The sequence below is a fragment of the Neophocaena asiaeorientalis genome, unplaced genomic scaffold (genome assembly GCF_003031525.2).
Source record: "Neophocaena asiaeorientalis asiaeorientalis breed wild unplaced genomic scaffold, Neophocaena_asiaeorientalis_V1.1 scaffold40, whole genome shotgun sequence".
Classification (NCBI taxonomy): domain Eukaryota; kingdom Metazoa; phylum Chordata; class Mammalia; order Artiodactyla; family Phocoenidae; genus Neophocaena; species Neophocaena asiaeorientalis.
In genome coordinates, this window is record NW_020185335.1 from 11,305,192 (window position 1) to 11,317,720 (window position 12,529).

A 12,529-nucleotide genomic window follows, 5' to 3' on the forward strand; every position below is an offset into this window, starting at 1 on the left:
AAAAAAAAAAAAAAAAAAGACAACTTTGTAAAAAGGTAAAGTTGTCTCTTGTACAAATATGAAGTATACACATGTGAAAGATTTTATTTAACTCCTTAATTTGAGAACCAGTAGGATGTTACACTGTGTCCAAGGGAAATTCAAAGAACATTTGCCATGTATATAGGCAACCAGGAATTCTGAGATGAATCTGTGAATAAATGCAAAATTGGTCACTGTCCACAGGACAATAGTCAGTTGAATTCTGCGAGACAAAATTCATATGCATTTCTGTGGATGAGAATTATTTGCATTATTGTCAAGTTTTTACATGCTAGAGTTTTTTTGTTGTTTTGTTTTTAAAATTTATTTTTTTGGCTGCACGGGGTCTTCATTGCTGCACACAGCCTTTCTGTAGTTGCAGCGAGCGGGGGCTACTCTTCGTTGCGGTGGCTTCAGGCTCTAGGTGCACGGGCTTCAGTAGTTGGGGTGCGTGGGCTCAGTCGTTGTGGCTCGCGGGCTCTAAAGCGCAGGCTCAGTAGTTGCGGCACACGGGCTTAGCTGCTCCGCGGCATGTGGGATCTTCCCAGACCAGGGCTCGAACCCGTGTCCCCTGCATTGGCAGGCGGATTCTTAACCACTGCACCACCAGGGAAGTCCTACATGCTAGAGTGTTAAAAGTAGCTCCCAAACAAGGAAAGACCTAGATAACCTAGAAGGGTGTATTAGACGAGGAACCAGTCATCTTTTTTGCCCATTTTAAAGACTTTCACATTTTCCCAGTAATGCCCTTTACAATAGACATTTATTATTTCTATTTTATCTGTCCTGTGGGACACTGGTGAACTAATTTCTCACACTAAATTGTGTTTTGACATTTAATCTTTAAAATTCTAATATTTCCTTCCTGTTTATTTAGCCATGCCATTTGACGCCTATAGACCTTGTTGTAATACTTTTGTTACCTAAATGGTACATATTCAATATTCAAAATTTAGGAAGTAGAGAAAAATATAAAGAAAACTTTCAAATCACTTCTAATCCCCACTATCTCTAACCACTGTTACCACTTTATTACCATTGAGCCTTTTTTTCTATGGGTATTTCTCTAATACACTTAAAATCATTCTGTGTACAAAAATTTTTCTGCTTTTTTTCACCTAACATTTTAACAGACACCTTTCCCATGTTAATAAAACTGTTTAAAAGTATCATTTTAAATATTCTTCCTTAAATTTACATACTATTCCTGTTCTTGAGGATGTTAGATTATTTCCAGGGTTTTGCTATTATCAATTAACACCAGCCTTGGGACATCAGTATTTGTCCACATTTTGCATTATTTCTTAAGAATAGATTATCGGAAGTAGAGAATTACTGGACAGTCTAAGGCTCTTGATATAAAGTAGAATTGCCTTATAAAGTGGTTTTATTCATCTAACCCCGCATAGCCGTACTTGTAGCAATATCCTCTCCCATTGCACAAAGATTTAATAATGCCCCAAGATTTAATAATGCACGAAGATTTAATAATGTCATGTCCTTGTAATGCATTATGCCTTCTGCCATTTATTCTTACCCTTTTAATCTTACGTAATGCTTTCCCATTAACTTCTACTTTGATCGTGGCATTGCAGCCTGTCCCAGTCATTCGATCAAATTTGGCAGCAGAATCTTTGCACAGGCTTTTCTTTGCAAATCCTTTGGTGCTCCTTTGCTTTATATACGCTTCCAGATGGACCTCGTTTGGTCAGATCTGGGACTGTGTGTTTACGTGGGGCAATTTAGGCAGATTTTCTTTGTTGTTCTGATCTGTCTGGCCTGGCTGCTGTCGTAATCTTACACGCTTCCCATTTTTTAATGATCCTTCGTCTTTCTTGACATTTTCCCTTTTGGTAGTCTGCTTTGTTTATGGCATTGATTATGATTTCAAAGGTAAACATTCTAGTTTTCATTTTTCTAGGGACTTCTAAAACATACATTGTTAATCCTTAATCCTGTTTTTATACCTGGCTAATAAAGAACACTTTCTATTCCCTCTTGTGAAATTAAAACAATTTTTGAGATGATTGGCTCTTTTTCCATACTTTGACACTCTTATTCCCTGAGTCCAATGTGATTAAAATTTAACTATGAGTGGTCAATGTTTTTATTTCCTAACCTCTGTAACCTTCATTTTCATTCGGGTGATCACCCTCACTCTTTTTCCACAACTTCCCTATTCAAGAATATTTTTCTGTGATTCAGCCCTAGAAGATTTGGGAGAAATTCCTAGGCGTTCTTTGCCGGAAAGGTGCTCATTTGATAAACTTTCAGAGATCTGCAGATTTCTGAAGGTCTCCCTGTTACCCTGCGTGTGAATAACTTGTCCACATGTCGCGGAATTCCCAGCTCTGCCTCTTTCCCTCTGAAATCTGCGGAGCTGGCCTGTCGGCTGAGGCATCAGTGGTAGCGGAGGACAAAACTGTACAAGCTGCATTTTGACTCTTTTGAAAATCTTGTCTTTTTTTTAATTCAACTAACCAGTTACACTTATTGATCCCTGACTGCACCCTGAGTCACTCATCTGGGTGCTTTGAATATACTCACTTTAGCTCCTTTTTCTGCTGATGGCTGGCTTCTAGCAGCCTTTCTCTTTTTGTTCAGTTTTGGTTTTGTTTTTTTACCTCGTTCTGTCTTCCTGTTCTTTGGGCTCATTTGTCCAGAGCCCATCGATCACTGGATTGCATGTGAGTTCAGCTGTCTGCTAGGAAGGATAATTGATCACTGCAGTGCGTTAGGCTGCCGGAACCTGGCATGCTTTCTGCCGTCGGCTCCTTCCCCGTTGGGGCCTGCCACCAGCGCGCCTGGTCTGATGGGTGGCGCAGGAGGTCCACCTCCACACCTCCCCGTCTGCGTGCACCTCTCCTCTCGGCCCCTCTCCACCCATAGCCGTGTTCCCCTGCTCCCCGCCCTGGCCTCCATTTCTCAGTCTCTCTGTCTGTAGCCGTGGTTCTCTTGTGCAATTATTGCTAATTAATTCCCAGTCAGAGTGATGGATGGTTTAATTTTCTTTCCTTGAGAGCCCTTGCCTGGCCGGGGACTGGGCAGAATTCCAAGGTGCCGGGGCAGGTGGCTCAGGAGGGTAGGGTCTTGGTAGGGGAGGCCAGAGAGCAGCACAGGGCTTGAGGGACCAGCTTCCCAGCACAGTGTCATTTTTTTGTTTTTTTTTTTTGCGGTACGCGGGCCTCTCACTGTTGTGGCCTCTCCCGTTGTGGAGCGCAGGCTCCGGACGCGCAGGCTCAGCGGCCATGGCTCACGGGCCCAGCCGCTCCGCGGCATGTGGGATCCTCCCGGACCGGAGCACGAACCCGCGTCCCCTGCATCGGCAGGCGGACTCTCAACCACTGCGCCACCAGGGAAGCCCCCACCTTTTTATTTTTAAAGGCAAAAGTTTATTGTTTATTTAGGGGACATACAGAACACTTAGGAGAGGCAGAATTCCCTTAACGAGAGAGATGGGATCTCGCTGTGTTGCCCAGGCTGGGGCGCTGTGGTCATTCCCAGGCGCTGTGCCACTACTGATGAGCACAGGTGGGTTTTGGGGTTTTTGTTTTGTTTTTTTATTGAAGTATAGTTGATTTTCAGTGTTGTGTTAATTGTTTCTGGTGTACAGCAAAGTGATTCAGGTATATGTGTATATATTCAGTTATATATACATTCTTTTTCATATTCTTTTCCATTATGGTTTATCCCAGGAGATTGGATATAGTTCCCTGTGCTATATAGCGGGACCTTGTTGTTTATCCATTCTATGTATAATAGTTTGCATCTGCTAACCCCAAACTCCCACTGCATCCCTTCCCCAACCCCCTCCCCCTTGGCAATCACAAGTCTGTTTTCTATGTCTGTTTCTGTTTCATAAATAAGATCATGTATGTCATATTTTAGATTCCACATATAAGTGATACACGGTGGTATTTGTCTTTCTGACTTCACGTAGTATGATACTCTCTAGATGATCTCTGCAAATGGCATTATTTCATTCTTTTTGGTGGAGTAATGTTCCATTGTATATATACATATACCGCATCTTCTTTATCCATTCCTCTGTCGATGGACGTTTAGGTTGTTGCCATGTCTTAGCTATTGTAAACAGGGCTTCTGGGAACATAGGGGTGCATGTGTCTTTTTGAATTATAGTTTTGTCCAGATATATGCCCAGGAGTAGGATTGCTGGATCATATATATGGTAGCTCTATTTTTAGTTTTCTGAGGAACCTCCATACTGTTCTCCACAGTGGCTGAACCAACTTACATTCCCACCAACAGAGGAGGAGGGTTCCCTTTTCTCCGCACCCTCTCCAGCATTTGTTGTTTGTAGACTGTTTAACGATGGCCATTCTGACGCGTGTGAGGTGGTACCTCACTGTAGTTTTGATTTCCATTTCTCTAATAACCAGTGGTGTTGAGCATCTTTCCATGTGCCTGTTGGCCATCTCTATGTCTTCTCTGGAGAAATGTCTATTTGGGTCTTCTGCCCATTTTTCGATTGGGTTGTTTGGTTTTTTGTTACTGAGTTTATGGGCTGTTTGTATATTTTGGAAATTAAGCCCTTGTTGGTCACATCATTTGCAAATGTTTTCTCCCAGTCTGTAGTGTCTTTTCTTTTCTTTCTTTCCTTTTTTTTTATGGTTTCCTTTGCCGTGCAAAAGCTTATAAGTTTGATTAGGTCCCATTTGTTTACTTTTCATTTTACTTCTGTTGCCTTGAGAGACTGACCTAAGAACACAGTGGTATGTTTGATGTCAGAGAATGTCTTGCCTCTGTTCTCTTCCAGGAGTTTTATGGTGTCATGTCTTGTGTTTAGGTCTTTAAGCCATTTTAAGTTTATTCTTGTTTATGGTGTTAGGGTGTGTTCTAACGTCACTGATTTGCCTGCGGCTGTCCAGCTTTCCCCGTACCACTTGCTGAAGAGACTTTTTCCCCATTGTATATTCTTGCCTCCTTTGTCGAAGATCAACTGACCGCAGGTGTGTGGGCTTACTTAGCACAGTTTTGACCTGCTTCTTTTCTGACCTGGGCTGGTTCATGCCTCCATAGGCAACCTGGTGATCCCCTGCTCTCGGGAGGTCACCACGTTGATGCCGAACTTAGGGCCTAGTGCACTGCAGCCTGGAACTCCTGGGCTCAAGTGATCCTCCTGCCTCAGCCTCCCAGGAAGCTGGGACTGCAGGCGTGTGACACCATGCCTGGCCCAAAGAATCCACCTCAGAGGAGGAAGGAAGGAAGGAGGCTGTGAATTCTTCTTCCCTAATACTTTATCCCTGTCCACAACAACATCAAGAACACCACCACCATCACCATCTTCATAACCATTACCATTACTGCCATCTTCACCACCACCATTACCACCACCATCTTTACCATCATCACCACCATCACCTTCATCATCAGCATCCTCTTCATAACCATCACCACCACCATTACCACCATCTTCACCATCATCACCATCATTACCACCACCTTTACCACCACCATCATCACCACCACCATCACCACCATCATCACCCCCACCATCACCACCACCATCACCACCACCATCTTTTTTTACATTTTTTATTTATAATTTAGTTATTTTTAATTATTTTTATTGAAGAATAGTTGATTTACAATGTTGTATTAATTTCTGCTGTACAGCAAAGTGACTCAGTTATATACATGCATTTTAAAAATATTTTCCATTATGGTTTATCCCAGGAGGTTGGATATAGTTCCCTGTGCTATACAGTAGGACCTTGTTGTTTATCCATTCTATGTATAATAGTTTGCATCTGCTAATTCCAAACCCCCACTTCCCCTCCCCCTTGGCAACCACCAGTCTGTTCTCTATATCCATGAGTCTGTTTCTGTTTCGTAGGTACGTTCATTTGTGCCGTACTTTAGATGCCACATATGAGTGATATCATATGGTATTTGTCTTTCTCTTTCTGACTTACTTCATTTAGTATGGTAATCTCTAGTTGCATCCATGTTGCTGCAAATGGCATTATTTTGTGTTTTTTTTATGGCTGAGTAGTATTCCATTGTGTATATATGTACCACATCTTCTTTACCCATTCATCTGTCTATGGACATTTAGGTTGTTTCCATGTCTTGGCTATTGTGAATAGTGCTGCTGTGAACATAGGGGTGCGTGTATCTTTTTGAATTATAGTTTTGTCCGGACATATGCCCAGGAGTAGGATTGGTGGATCATATGGTAACTTTGTTTCTAGTTTTTTGAGGAACCTCTATACTGTTCTCCATAGTGGCTGCACCAACTTACATGCCCACCAACAGTGCAGGACGGTTCCCTTTTATCCACACCCTCTCCAGCATTTGTCATTTGTAGACTTTTTAATGATGGCCATTCTGATGGGTGTGAGGTAGTTTTGATTTGCATTTCTCTAATAGTTAGCAGTGTTGAGCATTTTTTCATGTGCCTTTTGGCTGTTGCATGTCTTCTTTGGAGAAATGTCTGCTTAGATCCTCTGCCCATTTTTGGATTGGGTTGCTTGTTTTTTTTGTTATTGAGTTGTGTGTGCTGTTTGTATATTTTGGAGATTATGCCCTTGTTGGTCGCATCATTTGCAGATATTTTCTCCCATTCTGTAGGTTGTCTTTTCGTGTTTTTTTTTTTTTTTTTTATGGTTTCCTTTGTGGTGCAAAAGCTTGTAAGTTTGATTAGGTCCCATTTGTTTGTTCTTGTTTTTATTTCTGTTGCTTTGGGAGACTGACCTAAGAAAACATTGATACATTTTATGTCTTTGGGAGACTGACCTAAGAAAACACTGATACATGTTATGTCAGAGAATGTTTTGCCTATGTTCTCTTCTAGGAGTTTTATGGTGTCATGTCTTATGTTTAAGTCTTTAAGCCATTTTGAGCTTACTTTTGTGCATGGTGTGAGGGTGTGTTCTAATTTCATTGATTTACCTGTGGCTGTCCAGTTTTCCTAGCACCACTTGCTGAAGAGACTGTCTTTTTCCCATTTTATATTCCTGCCTCCTTTGTCAAAGATGAATTGACCGTAGGTGTGTGGGTTTATTTCTGGTCTGTCTATTCTGTTCCGTTGATCTGTGTGTCTCTTTTTGTACCAGTACCACATTGTTTTGATTACTGTAGCTTTGTAGTATTGTCTGAAGTCTGGGAGAGTTATGCCTCCTGCTTTCTTGTTTTTTTCCCCCCTCAGGATTGCTTTGGCAATTCTGGGTCTTTTATGGTTCCGTATAACTTTTTCGATTATCCTAGTTCTGTGAAAAATGTCATTTGATAGGGATCACATTAAATCTGTAGATTGCTTTGGGTAGTTTTGTGATTTTTAACAATATTCTTCCAATCCAAGAACATGGGATATCTTTCCATTTCCTTGAATCCTCTTTAATTTCCTGTATTAATGTCTTATAGTTCTCAGCATATAAGTCTTTCAGCTCCTTGGTCAGGTTTATTCCTAGGTTTTGTGTGTTTTTTTGGTGCGATTTTAAAAGGTATTGTTTTTTTGCATTCCCTTTCTGATGTTTCATTGTTAGTGTAAAGAAATGCAACCGATTTCCAAATGTTAATCTTGTATCCTGCTACTTTACTGAATTCCTTTATTAGATCTAGTAGTTTTTCTGTGGAGTCCTTAGGGCTTTCTATTTGTCGTATCATGTCATCTGCATATAGTGACAACTCTACCTCTTCCCTTCCAATTTGGATACCTTTCATTTCCTTTTCTTGTCTGATTGCTGGGGCTAGGACTTCCAATACTATGTTGAACAGAAGTGACCCACCACCACCTTTCTCATCATCATCACCATCATCACCATCACCATCATAGCAGCCACTGTATACTGAGTATTTGCTATGTGACAAACACAGTGCTGAGCGTTTTATATAATTTTTTCATTCAGTCCTTACTACAGTGCTATGAGCTACTACAGTGATTTCTGTTGTGGTGTGGAGGTCACAGTACTAGTAATTGGTGAAGCCGGGGCTCAAACCTTGGTCTCTTGAGTCCATACCCCTGCCTTCATGCTGGAGCCCTGTGATACCCCCATCCCAGTGCAGAGACACCCTAGGTGTCCCCCCACCCCTGTACCAGTTCTCCACCCACGATCCCTCCCCAACTCCTTTCCCCTCTGTGCCCCTTGCCTTCCCGCCACAGGTGTATGAGGGTGGGAGCAACGTGGACCAGTTTGTGACACGCTTCCTCCTGAAGGAGACGGCCAATCAGATCCAGTCCCTGCTGAGCTCGGTGGAGAGTGCGGTGGAGGCCATCGAAGAGCAGACCAGCCAGATCCGGTGCGTCAATGGGACCTTGTGGGGGCCTGCGGGAGTGGGCCGTGGGAGTGGGCCGTGTGTGCGCTGACCTGCTGCCTGGTGGGGACGTTCGTGTGCTTGGGGGCTGGGTGACCTTGGGGAAGCCGCTGTTCCCCTCTGTGCCTCCACTTCCCCAGCTCTTTAAGTGGGGACGATTATATACCCGCCTTCTCACAGAGTTATGACTAGTTCCTAGGCTCTGATCAATTTGGCCACATTTCCATATCGCTCACATTATTGTTTAGCTAAAACTATTCTGTTGTTTGACTCATTTTTTAAAACCTGGGAATAAATTTAGGAGAGTCTGGTGGCTGTTACCATCATTCGAAAACAAGTATCACATGCTGTGAGTGAAGAAATTGAAAAAACAAGCGCTGTTGGTGCCTGCAGTCAGCTTGGACCCTGAGGCCTGCTCCCTCTTTGTTCAGAAGGAGAGGCTGTGAGATCATAGATGGGCATTGAAAACAGAGGAGCATCAAAGCATGACCTCAGAACGATTGAAAGAGCAGTGAAATGGAGGGGTTTTCTCCCAATGTTAGTGAGTGTTATTTAGAGCCTTGTTTGTGGGTCCTTGAAGCCGTGGAAAAGTACCTGGGGTCCCCCCTCTTTGCAGGGGGACACTGTTGGGGCGGTGAGATGGGGGTCCGGAGAGTTAGCAGTCTCCTTCCGGCCTGGCAAGGCCAGCCCCTGGGGGCCACGAGCCCTCCCATTTGCTGTCTCAAGTTCCGACCAACTCCTCTGTGCCGGTTCTTCCCGCGGTTTCCCAGGCAGAGACCCAGCACAGCAGGGTGTTGGTTGCTGGGCCTGGGGGTTTGTGTTTTTTTGGTTGGTGGGGGGCTTGTCCCAGTCAGATACGACTGCAAAGGCTGCTCAGTGATGCTGTTCGCAAAATGCCTTTGTTCTGAACACCTGCAGCCCGGTCACCTAGGATATGCACAGTACAGATTCCTGGGCTCCGGCCGTGGCCGCTGGATTAGGGTCCCTGGGAGCTGAGCCCAGGACTCTGCATAGCTGGTCAGTCTTGTGATTCGGAGGGTTCCCAGGGTTAACAGCCTCAGCTCTGGAAGTTGTCACATAGATTTTCTTCATTTTTCTTTTTTTATCACTATCTTGATTTTAAAACCGGCGGTTTCTATCCTGCTGCAGAACAGATAGGACTGCTGCGTGATTTTCAGAGCCGATTTCCTGCGCTTTGCCAGTTCCGTCACGTGTCAGCCGTTTACACCTGCCTGCCCCATTTTTGGAAGCTTACTTGGGGATGTTATTGGCAGGGGTGGCACATCGCGATGGGGAGACACATCTGCTTCACAGGCACTGCCACCTCAGACTGCCCAAATCTCACCTGTTTCGGCTCTCAGCTGCAGGTCCCCTGAGCACCCTCTTTCCCAGGCCTGGGGACGTCGTGACCCAGGCACGAGCCACTGGTTCAGACCCTGCCGCCCCTGGGGGACTCCCACTGTTCCCTCTCGTGGTCTGAGTTTGTTGAGGTGTCACGACTGACACCCCAAGGACTCTGCCAGCCTTTCTCCTCCCTTGGGGCGGGGGTTGGCCCCTCTGCACAGGGAGGGGCTGCTGGGCTTTCAGGCTCACAGGAGGCAAATTCCAGAACATTAGCAAGGCAGCCCTGGGGACCAGGCGTGTCGGCCGTGCACACAGGAGTGTGTGTGTGTGTTGGGGGGATATGTACGTCTGTGGTGGGTTTTCCAGCATTTTTGCACATGGGGGTTTGGGCATTTGTTGAGTCACTACCACGTGCCGGGCACAGTGTTTGGTGGGCTGTGTGTGCACGTCAGGGATGCCGGGTGCTGTGCGTGTGTGTCCACATCAGTAGCGTGCGTGCCGGGTGGCGTCACGACAGGATGGGGCCAGGCTGAGGTCAGGATCACGGGTCTTTGTCAGATGCCCGCTGTCGACTGTGTCTTAGGGCTTCCTTTTTTGGACAGGGGGCTTGTTAGCCAATGCAGGCCCCCCACCCCAGAGGGCAGTGAACGCTGAATCGGCTCCCAGCGAGGCCGGCAGGGCCGGGGAGAGGGGCAGCCGTGGGCTGTGGGGAGGCTGGGGGCCTGGCTCAGCCTCGCCCGGCCCTGGAACTAAACCTCCCGGGAACAGGGTCTGGGTTCCTGGAAAGGATCTGAGTTCATCCCAACCCAGCCCCGCTTGCAGCGTGGCCTTGGCCAGTGGGCCTGGTGTCCCCCTTTGTAAAACAAAGGCCACGATGTTCACTTCACAGGGCCGGGGCTCCACGGAGTGAGTTCCGTGCACATTTCAGCCCCCAGTCGCTGCTTAATGTTTGTCGAAGCTGCCACAGGCGGCCAGAGCCCCCCTGCAGCCCCCCTCATAGTGTGTGTTGCCCCACTCCTCTGCAGACAGAACCACAGCAAACCCAGCCACAGCATGGTGGAGACCTGGTCTGGGAGCTCCACTCCCGTCTACGCCCACAACCACAAGCTCATGGCCGTGGAGCAAGGGAATAGCTTCCCGCTTGGTGAGCGAGCAGTGGCCCAGAGTGGGGGGCACTGGCTGGGGGGTCCTGGGGGGAATTCTGAGAGTGGTCCACATGGGGCCTGAGCCTCCCATGGGGACCGAGCCTGGGAGGGCTGGGGACAGGTCTCAGCGCCGGGGCGGGGCCGGGAGCTCCCCTCCACCTTAGGCCTGGCCCTGCCCCCTGCCATTCAGCGTCTCTGTTCTTCTTCCCCAGTCACCTCAGACTCCAGGGAGGAGGGCCTGGAAGCCCAGGTCAGCAGGTTGGCGGGGCTGATAGGACGGCTGGAGAGCAAGGTGAGCCCACTGAGCCCTCGCCTCTGTCCCTGCATCCACCCTCTGCCCTCCCAGCCCCCAGGGAGTGCAGAGTGAGGCCAGAGCTCGAGACGGAAGTCAGGAAGCCCTGGAAAGGACATTCCCCAGGTGGAGGACTAAGGGTGGACGCCGGGAACGGGTCCATTGTATAGGAGCCGAGGAGAGGAGCGGCTGTGGAGGGTGGGCGGGCAGCCAGGAGGGGCGTCTCGAGGAACAGAAAGTAGACGGCAGGGCCACGGGCAGCAAGGGGACAGAGCTTCAAGGAGGCGTTAAGGCGGCGGCGTGGTCTGGACAGGTGGTAGCCTAGACCCAGCAAGGTGGTGGGTGAGGGATGGTGACGTCCCAGGAGAGATTAGAATGACCGGCAGCGTGAAGTTTCTTAAAATGTGACGTGACACATCCACAAGTGATGGAAAGTGGCACAGCCTTTATGGGATCGTGTTTTCGGAGAACATTTCACGGCTCGGTAGGCACTCAGGATACGATTGTGTTCGCTTTGCAGGGCTGCCAGAACTGGGGCTTAAACCCCGGCATTTATTCTCTCACACGTCAAGGCTAGAAATCTGAAATCAGGATGTTGGCGGGGCTGGTTTCTTCTGAAGCCTCTCTCGTTGGCGTGTAGACAGCCGTCTTCTCTCTGTGTCTGTGTGTGTCTGTGTCCTGATCTCTTCTTATAAGGCTACCAGTCATATTGGATTAGAGCCCACCCATGTGACCTTATTCTAACTTAATCACCTATTCAAAGGTCCTGTCTCCAAATATAGTCACGTTTCGCGGTACTGGGGATTGGGACTTCAACATATGAATTTTGGGGGAACACAGTTCAGCCCATAACGATTATCATTCGTTGGAAGAAAGAAAATAATTTGCCTTAAGGTTTACCAACAGGCTCCAGTATCAGACTGCCTGTATTTGAATCCTGGCTATACCACTTAACAGCTGTGTGACCTTGGGCCAGTGACCTACCCTCTCTGAACCTGAGTCCTCCTCTAACCACAGAGAAAATAATCAGAATGGCACCTCTCACAGGGTCATTGTGAGGATTAAATTAAATGATGTCTTAATGGCTTAGCACAGAGCCTGCTGCATAGTTAGCATTTAATATTAACAATGTTGTTTAGCAGTTATTATTAGACATTCTGATGCCAGAACCTATACACATACCATACCTTTATATCGACATAAACCAAGAGAGCAGGGATCTCCAGGCTGTGGGGTTGCAGTGGCAAGTTTACATTTTTCCTACTTCGCTGAATTTTTTTTATATCTTTTGCAAAAGGGCAAAAGAAAAATAGTGCTTTGATGGGTTTGTGGGTTAGTTCTGAGGGATTCGTGAGGGCAGTGGGTGGGGCTCCCCAGGAGGAGGTGAGGCTGAGACTTGGAGAGGAGTCCGAGGGAGGAGGCGGCCATCCCACCTCCAGGTCTGAGGCAG

General features: G+C 46.7%; 1 protein-coding gene across 1 annotated transcript in view; it reads left to right on the forward strand.

Annotated features, from left to right (window-relative positions):
* Positions 1-12,529, forward strand: part of NECAB2 (N-terminal EF-hand calcium binding protein 2) — a 34,517-nt gene that overhangs the window by 16,375 nt on the left and 5,613 nt on the right. Inside the window, exons 5-7 of the mRNA XM_024735684.1 lie at positions 8,147-8,283; positions 10,668-10,786; positions 11,000-11,079. Of these exons, the coding sequence (XP_024591452.1) occupies positions 8,147-8,283; positions 10,668-10,786; positions 11,000-11,079 (336 nt within the window). The remainder of the gene's footprint in view (positions 1-8,146; positions 8,284-10,667; positions 10,787-10,999; positions 11,080-12,529) is intronic.